At 35.9% G+C, this 25,283-nt stretch overlaps 2 protein-coding genes across 6 annotated transcripts in view; one reads left to right on the top strand and one right to left on the bottom strand.

Annotated features, from left to right (window-relative positions):
* The first annotated feature begins 4,722 nt into the window (after positions 1 to 4,722).
* LOC128859294 (probable phosphatase phospho2) lies at positions 4,723 to 6,271 on the top strand. Its single transcript, XM_054096165.1, has one exon. It carries the CDS (start codon positions 5,034 to 5,036, stop codon positions 5,835 to 5,837), a length of 804 nt encoding a protein of 267 aa, XP_053952140.1. The 5' UTR covers positions 4,723 to 5,033; the 3' UTR covers positions 5,838 to 6,271.
* A 2,329-nt stretch (positions 6,272 to 8,600) lies between these two features.
* Positions 8,601 to 25,283, bottom strand: part of LOC128859295 (high affinity copper uptake protein 1) — a 60,133-nt gene continuing 43,450 nt past the window's right edge. For 2 of the 5 annotated variants that reach the window (XM_054096167.1, XM_054096166.1), the window contains 5 exons: positions 14,438 to 14,611; positions 12,815 to 12,999; positions 12,366 to 12,610; positions 12,134 to 12,163; positions 8,601 to 10,802 (listed from right to left, as the gene is read on the bottom strand). In XM_054096167.1, the coding sequence (XP_053952142.1) occupies positions 10,601 to 10,802; positions 12,134 to 12,163; positions 12,366 to 12,610; positions 12,815 to 12,999; positions 14,438 to 14,471 (696 nt within the window). In that variant the 5' untranslated portion in view covers positions 14,472 to 14,611 and the 3' untranslated portion in view covers positions 8,601 to 10,600. The remainder of the gene's footprint in view (positions 10,803 to 12,133; positions 12,164 to 12,365; positions 12,611 to 12,814; positions 13,000 to 14,437; positions 14,612 to 25,283) is intronic. The other 3 variants (XM_054096169.1, XM_054096168.1, XM_054096170.1) reach the window with 3 other exon arrangements.

Below are 25,283 nucleotides of genomic sequence, written 5' to 3'. Positions count from 1 at the left end.
CAGCGGTGTAATGTTACTGCTTGCACACCGCTTCAATACTCTGTTTTTCTATAACTGAAACGCAAAAATTCCACAAATAAAATTTCAAGACCACTACTCATACTCAAACGCCAAGTGATTTGAGCTCAAGCATTCATTTCCATGACGGTCAAATGCAAAACCTGCTCTCTTTTTGTTCGACCTTCACAGTACATTTTCAGAAAAACTGCACGCATTTGAGCGGAAAGCAAAAGAGCGGTGTGTGTGCTGATCAATACCGCTATTACCGCGATTGTTGAGTGTATGAATATCTCGTATACTCAGGTGTTAGATTTGAAAGCAATCGTATATTCAACTTCGGCTAAGCGGTGTGACGTGTGAAATCTGTCAAATGAGGAAAACACCGCAAACACCGCGTCGTCATCCCTTGCAAATAGTGAGATTGTCTGCAGTATAATTCATAGCAGCGCACGGAAAAAAAGGATTTTTATACATATGTAGCAGTATTTTTAAATGAAAAGTTTTTTCTTTATTGAAGCAGTGATATTATTTTATTATATTATTGTATATTACTATTAATTATGGTAGAAAATAAAATGAACTTTAAAATAAAAATTGAAAACCAAATTCATTCTTTTACAAATTACTTATCGTACAAAAACAAATAATAATTTTTCTTTTAACTTACTTCTAAAGATACTTATGTATAAAGATATAAAGAAATTTTCTCAGCAATAAAATTTGAATTCTCCGCCATTATAAATCTGTTAAAAATAAACATATAATCACATGCACACATTAATATACATATCTGCAAGTAGAGTGATTCGTGCCCTTTGTTAATGCACTGCCGACGAAAACAAAGATAAAAAAAATAAATAAGAAAGTGGACTCCTTCGAGTGCTAATCATTTATGTATTGAGTGAGCGCGCGATGGCATAGATATTTTTTAGCGGTACTCTTTTGCTTGTGTGTTATGATCTATTTGTGCAGGCGGTGTTTTCAGTATTTTTGTCATTCGGTAGCGGTCATATGCAGCACCGCATAGCCGAAGTGATCGCACAAGCGGTAGTTATAAACGAAGCAAAAACTGAACAAAGAAAGACTCGGATTTACAAACGATATACATAGAACATTTACTGCTCTGTTGCGGTTCTGCTCAGCGCAAACACCGCTTAGTTTGCGTTGGTCATACATATTGATACCGCTTTTTTTGTGAGTGGATCGCAAGTCAGAAAAATACAACCGCTTGCAGTTCTCTGGTGCAGACTACCCGAATACATATGACGGTTTAATTTACGAGGGATATTTTTGGAGCGTGACGAAGCTGTCTACGCAGAAAGGAGTTCTATGCAAAAATTTTGTGGACGGCACAGGCAGGGTCGGACTCATAAAACGCAAATGCAAAAATTTTACGGATTAAAAAACACCATTCCAGTTCGTTCTTTTCAGATGTCTTGCAGAACTAACTTTTCGCTAGTTTCCGCAGTTTTAACAATAACTTTCTTAAAAAACTATAAGCCTCCTGAGGGTTTTAATGAGGGTGCGGAATTATTCCACGTATCGCTCTTACTTAGTTCTACTCGTGAGAAATATGAGCGGAAATGTGTTTCAAAAATTTAGACGAACCTTAGTATTTAGGGATATTTTTATACATGATCATTACCTACAAAATTAGGAGAATTGTTGCTAAATTTAAAATTTTTTTAAATAAAGAATGGTGTAAGACTTATTAAGAATAATTTTCTCAGATCATTCTATAATTTTATACCGATTTATCCAATGCAAATTAAACAGATAGGAACAGTAGTTCTATAAATTATCAAATTTATTTAAATTACACTAAACAATGCAAAACCCGAAAAATATTTTGCCTCTGTTGTTATATCCCCAGAGAACGTAAATTCATAGAGAAGGCGTAGTCCCGGCTCGTTCCTCATTTTGGGCTCTAACAAAACACGGCTAAGAAATTCAAATCAGAAATTACTTCACCACAAGTTAACAGTAGGAAATAAATTAATATGGCTGCCGGACAGAAATGAGAGGGAGAGTGATAAGCAAGTGTGAAAAAATGTAGTTTACATTACCTTACATTTGCTTGCGTACAGAATAGATTTGTTCATTTGATTTGTCCATGTGATTTGTATGCATGTTTACAGATTTGTTCTTTTTGTTTTTTTTATGTAAATTGCGCGAAATTGTATGTATGAATGTTTATATAATACATATATTAGCATAGGACATATGTATGTAATTAAGTTATGAGAATTGCGCGAAATTGCATGTATGCATGTTTATATACATATACAGTGAAACCTCCCTTGGGCGGACACTCACCGTCGGCTGATTTTTGTCCGGCCAAGAGAGGTGTCCGGTTATGGGAGTGGGTAGCTATTTTGTAAAGTTTTGAATTTTTAATTAATTAAATACTTACCAATTGCTCATTTAAATAAAATATATTCATTAGATTGCTCACACAAGATTTGTGTTTATTAATTCCAAAATTCATACATATCTCATATAAAGTAATAACAAAAATAAAAATAAATATTCCACTTAGAACAAAACATTTTTGTTTGATTATTTAAAAAACTGGGAGATTGTCGATTGACGTAAATTTTGTTGTATATTTACAAGGAAAATATTTTTCACATGGCTCTCTAATTCTTGCAGCAATTCAAAAGCAACCAGGTCTTCGCTGCAAAATCTTTTCAAATTTGAAATAGCCCCCAAAGCAGTTTCGTTTGAGTTAATTGGGTTAGCTTCTTCGTGAACGCTCACAGTATCAGTATCATCAATCGTTTCAAAACTTTCAGCCATTACAACGTCGAGCTCTAACTCAGAGCTCTCGGTCCATACATTATTATCAATTGCTACGAAGTCATCGCAACTTGAGTGACTAGACTCTCCAAGGGTTTTTGATAATTCCCAAATAGAAGCAATCGTTGCTAACGGCAAATCATCTTCGGGCTCGAATTCAGCTGGAACATTTTTATTTTTGTCAAAACCTGCTTTCTGGAAGCAATTTTTCACGGTTTCCGGTTGAACCTTCGCCCATGATTCTTTTATAAAATGTATTGCTTCTAAAACATTTATATTTTTGTTTGGCTAACCTGCCTCCATGCTAACCAAGATATTTTTTACTTGAAACTTTCGATAATGAATTTTAAAATTTTGGATAATTCCTTGATCCAAAGGTTGGCAAACTGACGTCGCGTTACTGGGAAGAAAAATTACCTTAACATTTTTCAAGCTCATATCACGTGGATGAGATGCCGCATTGTCAAGAAATAATAGTACTTTTCTATTTTGCAACTCCATTTTTTTGTTAAAATCTGTCAACCACTGTGACATCACCTCACGGGTCATCCATGCCTTCTTATTTGAATACCAATGTACTGGCAGTTTTTTAATATCAATTGATGCAAACGCTCTCGGCCGTGCAGCTTTCCCAATAACAAGTGGTGTTTCTTTCTCTCCTGCCATATTAACACAAAATAGGACAGTCAGACGCTCTTTCGAAAGTTTGCCTCCTCGACATTCCTCATTTTTTAGAGCCAACGTTTTGTTTGGCAAAGCTCTAAAAAAAAGTCCTGTCTCATCAGCGTTATAAATATCCCTGGGGCCATATCCAATTAGCATTGATGGTAGTTTTTCCAAAAATTGCTTGACATCTTGCATATCAACAGCATCACTTTCACCACAAATGTACCGAAAAGTCATGTTATGTCTGGTTCGCCATTTTTGTAACCAGCCATTAGAGGCCACAAAATTATTGACACCCTATTTTAAAGCGATATCTCTAGCCTTTTCCTGAATTATTGGCCCGCTCAAGGGGAGTTCGCGTCCGCTCAAGAGAGGGTTTTCTCTGATTTATTATGAAACGAAATCTCTTTGTCCGTTGACAAGAGGTTCGCGTCCGCTTAATAGAGGTTTTTAGTCTAATTTTATGACAAATCACTGTCCGCGTCCGGCCAAGAGAGTGTCCGGATAAGAGAGGGGCATTTGTTCTGAAAAATGCACTTAAAACTTGGTGCATGAAAAAATGTCCGCCCAAGGGAGGTGTCCGGTTATTAGAGGTGTCCGTTATGAGAGGTTTCTCTGTATTAGCAACTTATAGTAGGGTAGTTAAGCAAGTAGAAGATTTAACTCTGGAAGAGTTTGAGAAATATTCGATATTAGAGGAAAACAGGCAGGGCAGTTATAGTAATCAGATCTGCGTGGACTTAGAAACCACAACCACTCGCGAACGGTTTGCTCAGTCTGCTCGCTATTATCAGAGCAACGCGGTCAAATTAAATAAACGTATTGAGTAGCTTGAAAAAGAAAATAATGACCGGTTGTTGTTGTAGCATCATAAACATTCCCCATATTTACATAGCGGGAATGTTGCTGGAGCGCAATGACCTAATATGACTTGATGTAAATGAATGGTTACAAAGTTTTTTTTTATGTTATGATATTTGAATAATTTTAATAGACCCAAATTCAATACAACTTAGTCAATTAGATACTTAAAATTTTATATTCATGCATGCATATACTTAGAATTAATTTATTCATCTCACAAGAAATAATAAAATTTTTCTATCAATTTACGTTCTCTGCTCTGATATCCCAACTACTGATTTGGATTTATCCAATGTTCTTTATTTTTTTTTTCTCTTCTTAAAATGTCTCATGCATGAAAAATACTACTCTGCTAATATTTTGTCATTTGGTATATTTGTGTATATTTTCGAAACGAGCTTCCGTTTTATACCATCTCTGCGTTCTCTGTTTTCTGTTATTAAAGCGTTCTGAAAATTGAATTAAGTAATGTTATTAAGTTGTTAGCTTTTAATCCAAAGTAAAGGTCAAACTTGTGACCTCTAAATAAATTTAGAAATTTCCTGGTGCAAAAATTTCCCACCCACTCATTCACACATCTATGCAAAACTAGGGGAGCGCAACCATTAGAAAGTCAGCTGGTTGTTCGCATTTACCTGACAGTCACCCACAAGCTTGGGATGTTTTGCGTTTGATTGTTTATTCAAAAGTCAAATTGCTCGATTATGGCAAACTGCAAGATGCTTCCAAGAGTTTCACGCCGCTTGGTCGCTTTTGATTTTGACTGCACTGTGGTGGATGATAATACGGACACTGTTGTGCGTGACCTGTTACCAGTCGATAAGTTTCCCAGTGATACTATTATTCACAAACAAGGATGGCAAGAATACATGGCTGATGTTTTTCGACGCTTGCATAAGCAATGTTATTCGCCACAATCGATTCGCGACAAAATACGCGGCATACCGGAAGTACCTGGTTTTGTGCGATTGCTGAAGCGGCTGCATCAAGCGCCGGAAAACAAATACGATCTAATCATTATCAGTGACTCGAACACCATCTTCATAACAGAATGGCTGGAGGCGCATGGTCTGACAAATTGTTTCGAAAGTATATTCACAAATCCAGCATACTTTGACAACGATGGCTTGCTGCATGTACGCCCCTATCACCATCAGACCGAATGTAAATTAAGCGCTTCTAACTTGTGCAAAGGTAAAATATTGGAACATTTTGTGGCCAAACGAAATTTGCGTGATAATACGCAATACGAGCGCATCATATACGTCGGTGATGGCCACAATGACCTGTGTCCAGTGCTGAAACTACGACAGGGCGACATAGCTTGTCCACGGCGAGATTTCGCGTTGGACAAAAAGATTACAGCACACCGGGATAAAATGGATTTGCGGGCGGACATTATTAAGTGGAAGAGTGGTTTTGAATTGCTGAAACAATTGGTGGAACGTGACGCCGCATTGGATGATGGAGATGCAGACGAGCCCAAGTCTGAGTCAACCAAACAGTAGAGTGTAAATTGATGACAACAAAATTTGCAATTTCACTAATCTACGTATGTCAACTCAATACTAACAAGTGTCGTGGTGTGCCTAGTATTAGCTCAATTGCGTTTTATTCCTCAATGACTTTGTGTGCATGAATTGAAATTTGACTTTGTGTACTTCTCATTGCTGCAATTAACAAAATACTTCCCATAACTGTAATTTGTATTTGTAAACATTTGTGTAAGAAGTGTTAGATGTGGGTGTAAATAAATTTGTGTAATATGTATGTTTGTAATGCTAGCAACAAAAGCATTTTTTATTGTACCTACTCACGGTACTATATTCAGATGTGAAAGTAAATATATTTTTTAGACGTTTCCGCAGCTCATTAAAACTGCATTATTGCATCAATAAAAGAATAAAAGTGAAAAAAATATATAAAAATATAAAAAAACCTGCAAATTTAGTTTGGATATTTAGCGGAACAAGGGCATTATTTATTATATCGTATTCGTACATTCTTCGCAATTCTTTGACCCATATATGTATACTTAAGATTCTATTCTCTTCATTTGTTCGGTCTAAATTGGAATACGTTGCTTTATCTGGATACCGCATCACACTATTCATATAAATCGATTGGACAGAGTGCATAAAATATGTGTACGGTTTGCATTGCACTCCTTACATTTTTTTGAACCGATTCCATCTTATAATTCTTTACCCTTTCGGGTCAAATCGCCTACTCGTCCCTTCTTCGGTTAATTGATTTTAATGTGCCATGTAGAAACCTTCGCAGTTTCGATACTTTTCGTGTGGGTTTATATAAAAGGCTTTGCAATGCTAATCACCCAATTAATAGAGCTCTGTAGGAGTTCAATTCCTTCTCGATTTTTTTAACATTTAGCTTTATCGAATTCAAATCAGTGCTCTATTATATTATATATTGAAGTACTATTTATTGTGTAATAATTTAGCATAATGTTACTGGAATTTACCCTTAAGTAAGTATTATATTAAAAACTAAAAAAATTTATATATTTTGAAATTTTTCCTAGTGTCTGTACCATTTAACTCTCGGCATAAATTAATAAATTACTTCTCTTCACTCGTTGATAATATCTAGCGTAACATTGGCTTTTATTTATTTATTGAAAAAATATGAATGTATGTACACTCGTGGCCACGCAAACCAAAGGAGTAAAATTTATCATGTAAATATGCATTTTAACTGCAGTTTTAACAGTTCTGGTCGAAATGATTTAAATTTTTATTTTGATCTTAACAAGTGTTTTCTTTTTTGAAGTTGAAGTGAAAAATATTGACAAATGCATTTAGTAGTCTACAAAAATTAGACTATCTTGGTTGGAATGGACAAAAATGCGCCGTATCAGGTCCTTGGAGCAGTGGAAAACGGAATTATGGTCGGGTGAAAGTAGATTTAATTCGCACTGCAATGATCATTTACCATATGGGCATGGATCCGGGCATGATTTTCTTTCTATATACGGGATCCTTTACTTTTTATGGATGGAATGATGAACGCTAAAAGTATGGAAAGGTTGTATCCAATCCGCACCATGTCATCGAGCTAAATCGGTAAGATTTTATACGGTATTTAACCAACGATATATTCGCATGTTTATGGCAAGTGTCGCCATTTTGTTTTTTACAGATGCAGAAAATGTTTGCGATTAAGCACCTATGGCGCACGATGATAAAGAAAGTGGCTCAAAACAGATCAAACTCTAAGGCAGAACAGAAAAAAGTGCCTAATACGGTATGGGAACGGGAAATTCCGAACGAAATTCTTGAAAACCTCGTTGCTTCAATGCCTGCCTGGGTCTAAGCAGTTATTGCCACCAAAGACGGTTCAACTGCATATTATATAACTGCATTATTTTCTATTTTGTAGATGTTTCGATTTTCAGAAAGATTTGGTAAACCAAAGCGCAGTAATTGGGGAAAAGGTGAGAAAAGTGAGGTGGTTATGTTTGCGTGCCCACGAGGGGTGAGATTGGGAAAGTCATAACTTCTTTGATGGATTATTGGTGCTGGCGTCTTTTCTCTTTTGAGCCACTGCCTTGCCATCTGATGTTGCTTGGTGCAGGGAAATAGATTGTAGGGTTGTCGGTTTAAATTAAAACGCTTAGAAAGGAAATAGCAAACTCAAATTGACTTCTATAAAGATTCAGGGGAAGTGAGCGCATTGGTCAGTGTTTAATAAATAATTAATTAATAATTTATACAAAATGGGTATCAAAGGAAAAGTAAGGGGATATCATTTAAGGGGGGAAACCGGTTTAGGAGGCCGAAATTTTGGAGTTCTTCGTGAATTTTTTGAACAAGGAAGGAATAATCAGAAATTGTTTAAACTTGGAGGGTATTTTACTCATATTTTTAAGTACACTTTAAAATTCTTTCAAGCCATTTCCGCCGGAAATAGTTAGAGCGTGTTATCCATGGATGATCGCCGAGTATCTTGCTGGTGGGCATTCCTTAAGTTGCAATTTTTCTCTGTAATCAACAACAATTTTTTTTTTCGTTAACAATATGTTTCCTAAGAATATGAACCTAATTCTGATAAAATAATATTGAAAATTGCATATCTTTGAGGCGCTTGAACACAATGTAATTTTTTCATACCATATTGTTTCATCTATTTCGTTTAAAAAAATATTTTTAATGATAATATAATCCCAGAATTAGGTTCATATGAATAAGGATTGAATAAAGAATACTCCGAAAAAAATTTATAACGATGTTAAGTTTTAATGAATAGACAAATTAAAATTGTAATATTGTTTATTTGTATTTTGTTGTCCTGTACCATTTAATAACCAAATTTATTTTTTATTGAAATAATGGTGCCAACCTGTATCGAAATACAAAGCATTAAATAAATGTAAAAAAAAATTGGGTATCAAATGAAATTTAAAATTGCTTTAACTTGAAGATGATTTCAAATAGTTTGCCATTTTTGTAATATGTATTATTTTAATAAATGAAAAATATTCGTATTTTCAATATTTATGAACATTTGATTGTGCTTATACACATATACATACATACGTTTATGAATGATCCATACAAAATAGTACCAGTTAGTTAAAGGATATTTTTGTCTTTATTTGAAGTATACACAGTAAGTTTGAAAAATTTTCTCGTAATACATATGTATGATGTATGCATGGATGTGTGTGCGAATATATGTATGTATATTTGTAGCAGTGTATAATTTACGGCCCTTTTGGTTCTCAAAACTAATTCCATAACACAAGTCATTAGCCACGGGCTTTGTTTTGATTCCTTTAAAATATTTTCCTTAATGTACATATGTATATACTTAAAATGCGTTGTTGTAGAGCTTTATAGCACATTTTTTCTTCACTGTAATCAATCCTAACTTAACAGTGCAATATACGATAATACTTGCAATAATTTGCGTTTCGCACTCAAATCTGTAACAATTTTTCAAATACAAACATGCACATTTCTGTATCTAAGTTGGTTGCTCTTATAGTATGTACTCTTTTTGTGTAGGTACATATGTATATGTACGTTTCTGCTCTATTAAATTGCCTTGTGTGTATACTTTGCGACCTAATACGATTAAAATTCTCAATAAAAACGATTATAATAAAAAAAATTCAATATTATAAGAACAAGTAGCAAATGGGTAAATAAGAAAAATAAAATTCATACTAAAACTCCATAATATTGGTTTCGTGAATAAATTAGAATTAAATATAAACGCCATAAAGTGGCAATATGTTCGTTCAGCTGAGTAAGTTTTACTTTTAAGCTACAAATTTTGGCAAAAAATATATATATGGATGTGTATATTTGTATATATAATAGTGTGAATGTAATTTAACAAATAAAAAGTGAAACTTTCGTTTTTATTGGTCGAAGATCACATTCGCAGTACTTAAGCGATAGCTCGCCGCTTGCCGCGCACGAACCGAGCTCAAAACATCCAATTTACATCTAAACAACTGTACAACTACATCTTGTAAAAATATTTCACTTTTTCTAAATTCTGCAATATGCTCCCCCTGCCGCACAATTGCGTGCTATCACTTGCCTAAACCCACTACATTTTGGATTTTCTTTTTTTGTCCTCACTTTTTGTGGCTCACTTGTTATTACTTTTGTTTTTTGCTTGCCTTAGTGTTTTTGAGTTCTCTTTAAATTGTGTTTTTTACAATTTCACAGTTTATATCATAAAAATATCTTAAACTTAGTCTTAAGAGAATTTTAATATTTCGACATTCCTGACAATTAGCACCGATGCTGCCGCAACCGCTCTCCATCCGCTGGGTAGTGGTGGTCGCCGAAACGGCAATTGTATCAATGATAACTTTCTCATCCTTATACTCATCACGTTCGTAGTAGTAAATATCATAGTCCTTTTGGTTGTAGTTCGCCATGGTCACTTGTATGCCGCGCTGCTTCTCAAGGTCGTCACGCGCCGCACTCTTCGTATATCGCGCACAGCGTACGCTTCCACCAGCGGAATTCATTAGCGAAGTAGCCGTTGCATGACGGGTTGCTTCACCGTTTCTGCCATTTTTATATTTTTCCCCAGCGTCAGATCCTCGCTCGGCTCTGCTTCCTCCGCCTGCTATGCTCAATCTAGTGCCAGCTCTATTTGTTGTTGCTGTTGTTGTAGTCACTGCTGCTGCAGCTTTAGTATTTATAGTTTGATGATTATTTGAATTGCCAATTTGCCTTGGCCAGAGGCAGCGCATCCAAGTGAAGCGCCTTTCACATTTTAAACATTGCTAGTGACAGTGTTCCGTTACATCGACAATCACCGACTTCCGCCAGCAGAACAGGAAGTAGCCCACAGCGGCGCCGAGTACCACCACAATACACAGCCATACATTGTAAGTCATAAAGATCAACATCAGCATGAAGGAGAGCGTCACTTGGATGATGTGGAGGCCGGTTTGGTATAGATGGTTCAGTGACAACATTGTCGGACTGCGGGTGGAAGAGAGTAGGAAGAGTATATTCAGTTTAAATGAGTGCGAGGGACAGTCAGGAAAAGTGTTTAAAGTTAACATGCATACATACATTATAAATAAAATATAAAATGGGAACAGGAAACGGATTATTTGATGCGTTAAAAGGCGGATAATCGATGTGCTAACAAACACATGCATACATAGGCGGAAGTTGAGCGAGACGAAAATGGATTTTACATAGGTTTAATACAGCGCTTGAGCTGAAACTGTTGGAATGGATATTTTTTGCATATAAAATTTTGGAAATTTTAGGGGTTTGCAAATAGGTTCGGTTAGGTTGGCCTGACTGGCTGAAGGCCATCACATAAACCTATTGGTCCCAAATGGAGCTTGACCCTTACGTTTTCTTGTGGTAGGCTTCTTGTAATAAGCCTGCGTCTCTATCCCCGAGAGACCTTTTAACCTCTCATAGTGTAGAGCTCCTAAACATTTCATTCGGGTTATAGCTAATGCAGGGCAAGAATATAGAAGGTGTTCTAGAGTTTCCTTCTCTTCTAGTCATTTGCAAAATCTGGAGCTATCATTGTTTGTAATTCTCCTCTTGTATGCGTGTGCCGCCTAAGATAGTTCTGCTGGGGTTTGCAAATAAATTAGCCAGCAACTTAGAACCATTCTCCAACTTTGTAGTTTAGACTATGTTATGTATATATTCTATATAATTGGCGCTTACCCCCTTTTTTGGTGTTTGGCAGAGCTCCTCCTCCAATTTGTGGTATGCGTCTTGATGTTCTTCCACAAATGGAGGCAGACGTTTTCTTTATGAGGAGCTTTTTCATGGCAGAAATAGTCTTGGAGGTTTGATTTTGTCTGCTAAGGAGCGATCGCTATGAATAGAAACTCTTCCTATCAATTGGTGCTTCTTGCCCGGCATTTCGCATCTGTGCACTTCCGAATGGAAATCACGCACCCATTCGGCTTCGGCGGCCGCTGTATTACGCAAAAATTCAGTTGAACAAATTTTCCTACACTGCAGAGACGTACAGAGATGAATAGCTTTTATTTTTAACTGTGTTACTGAACGATTCCCTATTCAATTATTTTCATGTGGTGTAACAATTCTATGCCCAAACAGTGTCTAGTAGGTATCTACACATTGCTTATCTACATAAAATACTTGACATACTTCTGCACATGAGGCATGACGAGAAAATTGGGCTGAGAATCATCATTATTATGCGACACATATAACATACATACAGACATAAAAATCAGATTAAAATGGAATGCAATGGTAATCATGTCACTTGCTATCAAAATGTCTTAATATTCTTTTTATTTTATACTCACGGTTGCTTATGTATGACCTCGCCAACATATCTAGTTAGAGAAAATTTTCGTAGACAGCACAAATATGTATATGAGAGAGAGAAATGAAATTGAAAAAGTAAGCAAAACGGACAAAACAAATGCAGATTAGAATTTGATTTAAAATGGCATACAAATCATTAAAATAAATTAAAAAGAAAAAAATGAAAACTATTTGCTATAACAACAAAATTATGTATGCTCCTTCACTTACTGCACTGGAGAGGCGCTCGTTGACGGCGTGCTCCGCTGCGGATCTTCGGGATTGCGTTGCGGACCGGTGACCGGCCGGTATTCCAGCAAATTGTAAGTTTTCCAAAACAGGTACTCCCGGTAGTATTTTAGGCCTTCATAAAGAACAGCCATTACAAATATGGCGATCATTGAGCCAATTAAACCCATAATACTATCAAATTTCCACCATGAGAAGAGCACAGTCTCATTGTAGCCAAAGTGAAACTGAAATAATGGCGAGCAATTCAGTATATAGGATAAAAGCAGTTAAAGTAGTTGGAAAATATTGAGGAAAGCTGAAGCTAATATGCAGCTGGAGCCTGTTGGTGACGCCAAAGCATTGCAGCCTTAGTATTTTTACTTTTCAGCATCCTACAGTTTTTTCTATCTACTTTTAGGCGCATACCTATGCATGTGCCTTCTACTCACCGCCATTGACATCATATGATGCATCGGTCCCTCCATGCCCATTGTTCCATGCTCGTGGCTGTGCTGCATCGCGTGATGATCGCTTGCGCCCTGGCCCATTATATCAATGGGACTGGCAGTGGTGGTAGATATCATCATAGCTGCATGGTCGTGCGTTGTTGCAGTATCTAAGGCCATATGATGATCTTTAGTTCAATCCAAACGAATCACAAGTATCAAGTATGCAAAAGATGATATGGTGTAGTTTTGAAACAAAAAATTAAATATTGTATAAAAAAATAATTAAAAAAATAGGTCAATTAATAACAGAAATTAGGAAAAATGATAACGAATTCTTAATAAAGTAAAAATAAATTAAAAAATATGCTAAACTATTTTAGCTGAAAGTTTAAATAACGTAAAAAATTTAAAATCAGGTTGAATTATAGTTTTAACGGTTAAAAATCATAAATATTGGCTAACATTTCAAAATTTATTATTTACAATAAATGCGGCGCAAAACTCTTTCGGACATTTGGGCTAAGATTCTATAAAAAATAATTGGCGAGCACACTTCTGTTAGGTATGTATTTGGTCCCGCTCCTTCTCCAATTTGTGGTGTGCGTTGTTCCATAAATGGAGAGTCCTACAGTTTTGAGCTGATTCCGAACGACAGATATGAAAATATTTTATGAGAAGCTTTTTCATGGCAGAAATACACCCGGTTTGCCATTGCCTTACGAGGGGCGACCGTTATTAGAAAAAAGTGAGATTATATAGTTTTGGATGATAATATTATTTCGTGTTTTGCCTCTGAAGTAGATTTGAGCACAATGACTCGGCAAGCTCTAGTTAACAAAACATAGAATTTTTAACGTCAGCGGCAAAAATCAGCGGCTATCTTTCTGAACTGCATGGTCACCATGGTGATTATAAATTGCATTGAGCTAATCCCTATTTTCGGAGTTGCTTTTAAATTGTTGGGGTCGCTGATTACAGGTTTTTAGGGGTATCCACCTCAAATTTTCCCAAACCGTAACTTGAATGCGCACTTTTGGTCCCGAGAATTGTGAACAGCGTACAAAAAGAAATAAGTCCCACGTAAAAAACAAAAAACGAAACTGAATTCTGTGGGCCTGAATTCAGGTCTTTTGTTCTACACGCAGGGTTAAATCAGTAGATACATCATATTCCACAAGCCTGATGGGAATTGTGCACTAGGAATATGCTAATGAACTTCAAGGCGTCCCACAAAGGAATACACTTGGATTCATAAAATAAAAACAACTACTGAAACGAGAGAATGGCAAAGCTTGGCTATTTAATTAAACAACTTTGCCACCTCTCAATTTTATGCGTACTTGTAACTACTGAGCCCTTTGCCTCTCACGAAAGTTGGTTCTACGTTACCGGAACGATCCGAATAATTCTTGAGAGTGTGCGAGTAAAAAAATTAGACTCGATCTTGGGAATAAAACAAAACAAAAAATATAATAAAATTAACAATCCCTAACTGTTATTTTCAATTATTCTTTAGTATATGAGAAAAAATAATGCAATGAAATAATTTGAAAATAAGTTTCTAAATAGAAATTTTTCTTTAAAGTCGTTTTCATTTTTACTATGTATACTGCCAAAACTTACCGTGATTGTGTATACTGTGCTGTGAATGATCCATTTTGCCACCACTGTACAGGTAACCAATTATTATTGTAGCTAAAACCAAGAGAAGAAAGAGAGTTAACCACTCTTGTAACTCTTTTTTTTATTTCGCAGCAGTTGCTTTGAGGCTTAGGAAGAATGCTTTAAAATTGCTAACTGTAAAGACAGAAAAAGCGAAAGGATTTTAGTGCGATTTGCTTTTAATTGCAATATGTTTTTGTTAAAATTTTACATGACTAATTGCGGATGCTTAACATTTCGTAAGCAAGGATGGCTAAACGCAGTTAATCGTTGAACAATGTAAAAAAGCGACGATAGCAACAGAAGATTATTTAAAAAAATACAAAAGTAACTAAAAAGTGGCAATAAGCTCACGCATAATCAGCTTAGGCTGACAAAACTTTTCATTGCTGTTGTACGAGTATGTAAATTGCACAACTCTAGAAAAAATTTGAATTTTTAAACAAAAAATACTGCAAAATGATAAGAAAAACCAAACGGCCACAACGCCGCATGAGGCAAGCAAAAACGGTTTTCCAACCGCTAAACTAGTTGTGCAACTCGTATTCTAAGAGGATTGATAAGACTACGGGAAAAAAGCTGAGGCTAAAGTTACATAGACGGTCATATGAAAGCTGGTAATGATTATTTTATTCTCCGTTTTCACGCATTTTCAGGCTTTGCATGAGGAAAATAATATGCGCAGTTCGCTTAAATAACTATTTATACGGTTATGTTAGGTTGTAGGGATTGTACATTATGGGACATACCCAAGCTGACAGCCCATTGTGGTGCCGCGTGGCGAACTTGTCCTGATATCTCCTAAAACCAATGTGAATTAATAAAAAAATTTCAAACGTTCCTTGATTTCCACAGTGCGGAGATGCTTCAACTCATTAAAGCATTATCACAATGATGAATATAGATAGTGCGCCTTTTTAACAGAAATTTTCCCTGCTCAGCATGGATTCGGTGCATTTAGCATTGAGAGTCTGCTACAATTAATGGGCGATTCTGTAGGCGGTTTCGTTACGCCACTCGTTCGCTATTCATAAAAATTTCTCAAAAATAAGTAGCTTGCATGTTTAAAATGGTGTACCTATATCATGGCCAATGTACTTCTAAGGAAGTTTGGCGCTGAGTATCGCCAGTTCAACGGCTCCACAATTCTGCTTGATGTCGCGATGTCCGAACCCATTTTACATTTGGACGAAATGACTTAGCCATATCTTGAAAATTTTTCAGCACTTCCTGCCTACCGTGGAAGTTATCGACTGGTTTTTGAAGGATTTTATAGCCGTCTGGATATCAGTGAAAATGTAAATATTAACTACAGGTATCGCAGCACATACGACTACTGTTACGGCCTTAACTATTCTCATCAGTTCAGCCTGAAAACCACAACATTAGCCCGAGAACCGAAAGCTAGAAGATATACCCAGATGTGTGGAATATACGCTGGCGCCCACCTCACCCTCGAGCTTTGTCGTACAACGCAACTATACTCGAGCTTTGCCATTGCCTGTCAAGGGGCAACCGAAGTCCGAATCCTGCTGAGGGCGTGTCGAAAACACATCGTCTATTGAGAGCCCAACTAGTAGCCAACTCACAAATTTTCTCAATTCGTGATGGGAGCAGCGCATTACTCTATATGTAAACTGAATTTAATTACTTAGGAAAAGTTTTTCTAATTTAAAGCGCCTGGCTGCACACAAATATCTTTGGTACCGGCGAAATCGATAGGCCTTAGCTTTTTAACGAAGGCTTCATCTGTTTGAATAATTTCTAATGCTGGCCAAAAAATGGACGAATTCTTCAAGCAACAATATTCGGACATCAAATCAGTGAGGAAAAGTGGAAAGCCATATCCAAATCGCTTCGGAAAATAATACAATGGGAGACAAGGTTTTTCAAGGATATGGGGTCGTGTAAGGTAAATCTAGGAAATGAATCGTTGAAGTGTTTAGCTGAGAAGCACTGCCATAATCGACTGGATCGGATCGGATGGTTGCTTTGGCTATAAAAACGGAACATATTTTTGGCGCGGAATTCGCAAATTGCCGGAGAGTTGGTAAAAACGCGAGTCTCATAAACGCCATTACTTTGAATTAAATATTTTCTACTATTCTATTCGTAAACTAATAAAGCGCATTCTGTTTATTAAACAATTCCGGTTTCATAGGTATGATAGTATATTTTTTATTCAAAGTTAGATGTCCGCTGACAGCGAACACGTCCAGGCGAGCACAGACGATGTCTACTTTTCATGCGTGCCTTGCTAGCTAGAAATGAAATGGAAATGCTTTTTTACTGGTATTTTTTTTAATGCTTCCATTTTCTATTAACAAGCATAACTTTCATTCAATGCTTTTTTTAAATTCGCAATCAAGCCTTCTTCTTTTGTGGTTTTTACTTGACAACCGACATGTGTTAAATCAATATTTTCTGGGAAAACAATCCAGAGCAATTTTAGAAAACTTCGAGCAATGTGTGCTGCATGCTCGTGAGTGAGAATATGTGCATGCATATATGTATGTATATTTCATTGTAAACGGAGTAAAAAAGTATGTTGAAACTGAAACGCGTGCCACTTGCGAAATGGTGCTTCAAGTCCTCTGGTGGCGGCAAATCAGTTCCTCCTTTTCACAACAAACTAAAAAGGCAACAGACAGTCCTCAGAATTTCGGCTTTGTTGCATTCACAAGCAAAAATCAAACCAAGGTCAAGAGAGACAGAGGGCAAGTTCAAAGAAAAGGCGGCCGTTCAACGGGAGCAGGCGGATACAATAGTCAGAAGGTTGTGGTCAATTGGCAGAGGCTGCAAAGAACTTTAATTCCGGAAATTTTTCGTTAAGCTTTTGCTAGTTAAAAAAACCAATATTAGCATGTAAAAATACTGCAATGCGATATTGCGAGACAATCAGAAGGAGAGGGAGCAAATAAATACTATTGAAATAAAGAATTAAAATATAGTAAGGCAGTAGAAAAAAGTATTTTATGGGTCCATCTCTCTGAGGCCTCCGCCTGATAGTTCGCATGATTTACATAGAACCATGTGGAGTCCGTCCTTCCGGTGGTTGCTAATGCCTTTAATCGGCTTTCCCAGTAGTGGATTTTTCTTTAATTTTTTTCCCTGACGGTGTAACGTATCTTCTATATAAAAAATTTCGTGAATTGTTAGCCACTTGAAGCTTGTACTTAATCATATGTAGTAAAATTTTATGGGCCATAAAACTGCACATCCACTTTTTTTTTAATTCTGAAAAAAATTTGAAATGTTGGTGACCATTTTTACAAACTTCGAAACTTTAATATATACTACTGTGGGCAAAAAGTAAAAATCTATATTTATTCTTGTAAATCAATTTCGTCCCCTTCAAAATAATCCCCTCTCGATGAAATACACATGCCAACGATTTTTCCAACGATTTTTAGCCATTAGCACATTCTTCGATTCAGCTTTTATCTCCTCAATCGACTCGAAACGCGTTCCCCGGAGTGGTCTCTTGAGTTTTGGGAATAGCCAGAAGTCACACGGAGCCAAATCAGGCGAATACGGTGGTTGCGGAACGATATGCGTGGAATTTTTGGCGAAATGGTCACGAAGAACGAGTGCAGTGTGAGACGGTGCATTATCGTGATGCAAAAACCAAGAGTTGTTGGCCCATAATTCTGGTCTTTTTAGACGAATTGCTTCACGTAAACGACGCATAACGCTCAAATAATATTCCTTATTAACAGTTTGGCCATGTGGAAGGAATTCATAGTGCACCACACCACGAAAATCGAAAAAAACTGTCATCATGACCTTTTTTATTGAACGACTTTGACGTGCTCTTTTCGGTCTGGCCTCGCCTTTAGCACGATATTCGCTTGATTGGTCGGTTGTTTCAGGGTCGTAAGCATAAATCCAAGTCTCATCTCCCGTAATGATGCATTTGAGCTTGTCCTGATAGTCTGAAAGCATTGTTTCACTCACATCAACGCGACGACTTTTTTCCAAGAAATTAAGAGTTTTCGGTACCAAACGAGATTTGACTTTTCGTAGGCCCAAATGGTCTTTCAAAATGGTTTTCACAAATCCTTCTGATATTCCGATCATATCAGTAAGGTCTTTAACAGTTAACCGACGACTTTTGAGCACTAACTCCTTCACTTTATTGACGTGTTGGTCATCTGTTGACGTCGATAGTCGTCCGGAGCGCTCCAAGTCATCAACACGTTCTCGACTCTCTTTGAAGTATTTGTATGACTTATAAACATTTTTCTGCGACATGGTCGAATCACCAAATGCCTTCTGCAACATGCTAAACATTTCCGGAGCCGAAATTTCATTCCGCAAACAAAATTTGATGGCACTTCTCTGCTCAATCAAATCAGATATTGTAAAAATCGAAAAATGCACTCTTGGTCGTTTGGTAAACACAAGCGTAAATATATTACTGAAAATGACATTCGCATGAAAGTTGGCCCAGATGTTATTAACAGTGCTGCCAACTCATGAAAAAAATAACTAGAGCGAAATTTTAATCCCGCGAAGTTTGACAAATAAATTCACCTTACTTTTTGCCCACATTAGATACTAATACTTGTTGTAGAATGATCTATGCCTAATTTTACAAAATTAAAAAAAAGTAGTAGTAAAACTTTATTCCACAACCTTTTTTATGGTGTTGCCACCAGGTTCGTTTTACAAAAGAGGCAATTTATCACAAATATTAAGCTAAAAGTATTAAGTGAAAGGATTTTAAGCAAGCAAAAAAAAAATATTTTAGTCGGTGTTGCTACCTATTTTTTGTGAATTAAGAAATTGGCTACAAAACTATATTAACTGTAAAAAATATACATACATATATCAATGCAAGTGTAAGCATAGCTTTAATAGACTCTTCTTAATTCGCGTTGCCAGCAAATTTCAAAGAAAGTTGAAAACTAAAAACATAATTTAAATTAGGGGTTAAGATACTGGTATCAAATAAAATATTTTGTGAGTAATGCGCCCAGCTTTAATTAAAATTATATGTTTATGGCGTTGCCACTTATTCTTAAGGCGAAAATAGTAAATAATAGCATTGAGAAATTAAGAATTAGGATGCGGGTATCACGCAAGTTAAGATTATTCTATAAAGGAAGAGACCTAAGTGACCTTTATGCCAACTTCGAACGGCAGATTATATTATGAGAAGCTTTTCATGACACGGCGGCCGCCGTAGCCGAATGGGTTGGTGCGTGACTACCATTCGGAATTCACAGAGAGAACGTCGGTTCGAATCTCGGTGAAACACCAAAATTAAGAAAAAGATTTTTCAAATAGCGGTCGCTCCTTTGCAGGCAATGGCAAACCTCCGAGTGTATTTCTGCCATGAAAAAGCTCCTCATAAAAATATTGCCGTTCGGAGTCGGCTTGAAACTGTAGGTCCCTCCATTTGTGGAACAACATCAAGACGCACACCACAAATAGTAGGAGGAGCTCGGCCAAACACCCAAAAAGGGTGTACGCGCCAATTATATCTATATAATATATATAAAAATTCAGCCGTTTTTCGCGTTGTGATGAACTTTACGGAGAATGGCTCAACCGATTTCAACCAAACTTTGCCACATTGAAGAGACACATGTGGAGAAGGTTTGCAACTATGTTTGGTTAAAATCTCCTTTACTTCTTCGTCAACACACAGTATACACGAGGCAGCGTTCTTTTGACGCGTGTGGTTGTTATTGTAAATGGCTGCATGGAGCGTACATTTTACTCACATCTGTACAAGTTAACGCAGCAGTATTTATGCCTAAATTTTCATTCCATTACATACATTTCAATGAAATGCAAACATACATACATATACATATATTCTACAGCAGTGGCTGCACGCCTGCATTCGCATAGAATAGAAACATACAAATTAGCAGGCACAGCTGTAGCTGACCGCCTGCAATAATTAATCGTAACACAATGCTGCTGTGACTAACTTAACACTTTGCTTAAGGTACTTGACCACCTTGGAAAGCTAAAAAGTACAACATATTCAATAATTTTTTTTTCATGTTCTGTATAATATATTACAATAAATTTTTTTTTAAATTTTTATTTAGAGCTTATATAATACAAAAAAAATTGATTTATTAAAATTTCTTTTTTTAACATATATCCAGGAGGCGCCAAAGTCGAGGCCTGAAGAAAATCATGTCTTGCGGCGGACAGTTAATCTTAGAAATGGTAATTCTAAAACAAAAGAGAGAAACAAAATTTTCAAAAGGAAGGTTCCTTGCGTGAGAATTTACCACAAACTGACAAAAAAAAAAAACAAAAAAAATGGCGGATGTTTGAAAAAAAGTTAAGAAAACACCCCTGTTTTTCACAATGTTATGCTTAAAAAGCAATACTTTATTAACTTTTTTTTTTGCAAAATGTGGTAAATTGGCATACAAAACATCTTAACAAATAAAACAAGACCAAAATCATTAAAATCGGCTAAGCAGTTTCGGAGATAAAGTGTCCGCCATTCGAAAAAAAGTAATTTCTGGAAAAACGCGTTTAAAGTTAAAACTTGCTATTTTCTTTCAGCTGAGTCAGCAAGTAATGAGTGCAGGATGCGCCTGCACATTTTCACTGATTTCACTTTGTTAGAATTCGAATTTAAAAAAACAGTTTCAGGTGATGATTTTTAAAAGTATAAGGATTGAAAAAATGTAAAAAAAAAAAATTTTATTTTTTGAAACTTATAAGGTGGTCAAGTACCTTAAATACTTCTTCTTTACACCCACACTTCGGGATAACCGAAGCAAAACCATTAGCTCAACGAACCTGAACAGGTCGTCGCTAAAAAAGTACTTAAGCAAGGCCGTTTTCTTAGAAGATTACCAAAGGTTATCAGTAATAGTGCATAGTGAAAGTAAGTGTTAAAACTAACAAGAAAGTGTTTTATTTGGTAAAGTGTTCAAGTTTTTTTTTTTTTTTTTTTTTTTTTTTTTTTTTTTTTTTTTTTTTTTTTTTTTTTTTTTAATTATTATTATTTACATTGTAACTAGTTAATAAATTATAAAGTAACGAACAATTTGGATTTAATTTTGTACAATACAACTAAATTTAAAAATACTCTGCATCAGGCTTGCAGGGAGATGGGCTACTGCGTGAGTTGGTGCGGTTTTTTTCGTTTCAGCCTTTCTTTCCATTTAACGGGGTCAATTAGGGCTGAGGCTTCGCTATTTACATGGTGGCGTAGTCTTTCCATATGAGACTTAGCGTTGATGTTGATCGAAGTGGCAACTGATTCGATGCCAAGGTCGCGTTCGATATCGGTGTTACGGACGTACCAAGGTGCATTAACAGCGCATCGTAGTACCTTATTTTGGAATCTTTGTATGGATTTTATGTTGGTTGAGCTTGAGCAGCCCCATAGCTGGATCCCATATGTCCAAATTGGTTTAAGCACCTGCTTATATAATATAAAAGAATTTTATTGTATAGGGATAAGGCTGATTGGTTGCCCATAAGCCAGCACATATTTCTAAATCTGATATCTAACTCTTCTCTTTTCTTTTTAACGTGAGCATTCCATCTAAGCTTGGTATCTAGTGTCATACCTAAGTATTTGGCGGTGTTGTGATGCGGGATTTGTACGCCGTTTATATGTAGTGGCAGATATTTGATTTTCTTCTGTGTGAAGTCTAAATGAACCGATTTTGTTTCGTTTAGTTTTATGCGCCATTTAATGGTCCACTCGGAGATTTTATTTAGATAAATTTGAAGTGTTCAAGTGAAGCAGTTTCCAGGCATCAACCAAAGAGATAAAAAAAGTGCGTCAGAAATATTTAAGAGAAGAGATTGTTTTCACACTTTCCGTAGATATTTTCGAGAAAAATTTCAAAAATATATATTATTTTTGCTGATCATTTCCCATTTCTGTTCTGTGTAATTTTCATTTCAACGCGTGCTCACAGTTCAATTATATTTTTAAAAGATGGCGCTAACAGTATGTTAATTTGAATTCCAGTTTAAAAACAAGAAAAGTAGCAATCAAGAGCTCAGAGTGACATAAAGAAGACCACTTTGATTCGGTAAAAGAAATGCCAAGAGGTAGAAGACATGCTAACATCGGACGTAATACACGTCACAATAGAAATGTGCAAAATCACAGACAAAATGAAAGTGAGGAGAATCATGCTGATAGATTAAGTGAACAAAGAGATCGTACTAGGTCACGTTCTCAAAATCGGCCAATAAATATCAATTCTGTAAATTTGAATGGTGCAGCATTTCAATATAATCCACAACTTGATTATTCATCTCACAAATACGTTGTCATTGGAAGTATGGATAAAATTTGCGGATTTTGTCAAGCATTGAAATTCAAAACTGAAACACCAGGCAAGTGTTGCGCTGCAGGAAAAGTTCGTTTACCAGACATACAATATCCGCCCGAACCATTAGCTACATTATTATCGGGAACATCACCCGATTCCAAACATTTTCTTCAAAAAATTTCCACATATAATTCATGTTTTCAAATGATATCTTTTGGTGCTGGAAAAATTATAACCGATAACTTCATGTAAACTTCAACGTTCAACAACATTCGCTGACACATCTAATGAATCATTTGATTTTATGGACCCAAATTATGGCTTTTTTCAGATTCAAGGCAAGCATATCACTTAATAGGTTCATTACTACCACTACCCGATCAAGAGTCAAAATTTTTGCAAATTTATTTCGTTAATGACAACGATGATGAACTTGAAGCACCATGTGCATTTTCCAGAAATATAAACAGAGTCATTATGAGAGAGTTACAAGATTTATTACACACACACAATGTTTTGGTGCAAAGTTTTAAAACAACAATCGAAAGATTGTCATCTGATAATCATAAAATTAAAATTGATGCAAATAGAACGCCTGCCGGCGAACATCGTGGAAGATACAATCAACCAACTTCAAGCAACGAGGTTGTAATTGTTATATCTGGAGATGAATTTCAACCAAGAGATATTGTTTTGCAAAGAAGAAATGATACACTGCAACGTGTTAATGAAACGCATCGAAAATATAATGCATTACAATATCCTCTTATGTTCTGTCGTGGTGAAGATGGTTATTCGATTGATATAAAACAAATAAATCCAGAAAATGGTCAAGAAACAAATAAAACTGTAAGCGTAATGAATTATGATGCATACAGAATCATGATAGGAGAAAATCAAGAGAATCACATTTCAAAATGTGGTAAATTATTTCATCAGTATATTGTTGACATGTATGCGAAAATAGAAACAGAACGACTGAATTACATTAGATTCAACCAAAGAAAATTACGCTGTGGCGAATATATACATTTACGAGATGCAATTAACAACGTTAATAACATTGGTCAAATGGTAATATTACCTTCATCGTATACAGGCAGTCCAAGGCATATGCATGAATACGCCCAAGATGCAATGTGTTATGTCAGAAATTATGGTCGACCCGACTTATTCATAACTTTCATGCAAACCGAAATGGGATGATATTAAGAATCATTTATATACTGGGCAATCAGCTACTGATAGGCATGACATTACTGCAAGAGTGTTTAGACGAAAGCTACAGTCTCTAATGGATTTCATTGTAAAACATAAAGTTTACGGAGATGTACAATGTTTCACGTATTCTGTGGAATGGCAAAAAAGAGGCTTGCCTCAGCGCATATTTTGATTTGGTTAAAAAAAAAAAACAACCACAGATAAAATTGATCATATTATATGTGCTGAAATTCCAGATATAAATGAAGATCCAGAATTACATATTACTGTAACTAAAAACATGATTCATGGACCGTGTGGTACGTTAAATCAAAATTCTCCATGTATGGTTGATGGTAAATGTTCAAAAAACTACCCAAGGCAATTAATTGCTGAAACAATGACTGGAAATGATGGATATCCATTGTACTGTAGAAGATCACCAGAAGATAGTGGAAAAACAGTCACTGTGAAAATAAATAATCAAGATGTGGAGATCGATAACCGTTGGATAGTTCCGTATTCCAAATTATTATCGAAAACATTTAACGCACATATAAATGTTGAATATTGTAACTTCGTAAAATCCATCAAATACATATGCAAATATATCAATAAAGGAAGTGACATGGCAGTATTTGGAGTTATAAATCGAAATGATGAAATTACTAATTACCAAATGGGAAGATACATTAGTAGCAACGAAGCAGTTTGGAGAATATTATCATTTCCGATTCATGATCGCCATCCAGCTGTTATTCATTTGTCAGTCCATTTAGAAAATGAACAAAGTGTTTATTTCACTCAAAATACTGCTCAACAAATGGCCGAACGACCACCAGCAACAACACTAACTGCATTTTTCAACTTATGTGAAACAGATTCATTTGCAAGAACATTGCTTTATTCAAATGTTCCTAAATATTATACTTGGAATGCATCATCAAGGTCCTGGGTACGAAGGCAACGAGGAATACCTGTAGATGGATATCCAGGTGTTCATTTGGGTGATGCAATCGGACGACTTTACACTGTGCATCCAAGTAAAGTGGAATGTTTCTATTTACGTTTACTCTTAGTTGATATTCCCGGCCCAAGATCATTCGAAAGTTTGAAACGAGTTAATGGTCATCTTTGTTGTATTTATCAGCAAGCATGCAAAGAATTGAATTTGCTTGAAAATGATAATCAGTGGGATGCAACTCTTATGGATGCATGTGCAACAAGTTCTCCACACCAAATAAGAACACTATTTGCCATCATTATTGCTACATGTTTCCCAGCAAACCCAAAAGAATTGTGGAGTACTTACCAAGAATACTTGACAG

Source organism: Anastrepha ludens, chromosome 3 (assembly GCF_028408465.1).
Source record: "Anastrepha ludens isolate Willacy chromosome 3, idAnaLude1.1, whole genome shotgun sequence".
Taxonomy (NCBI): Eukaryota; Metazoa; Arthropoda; class Insecta; order Diptera; family Tephritidae; genus Anastrepha; species Anastrepha ludens.
This window is presented reverse-complemented; position numbering and strand designations above follow the sequence as displayed.

Excerpts from the sequence above, each read along its gene's own strand:
- LOC128859294 (XM_054096165.1), top strand. The coding sequence starts at position 5,034 with ATGGCAAACTGCAAGATGCTTCCAAGAGTTTCACGCCGCTTGGTCGCT.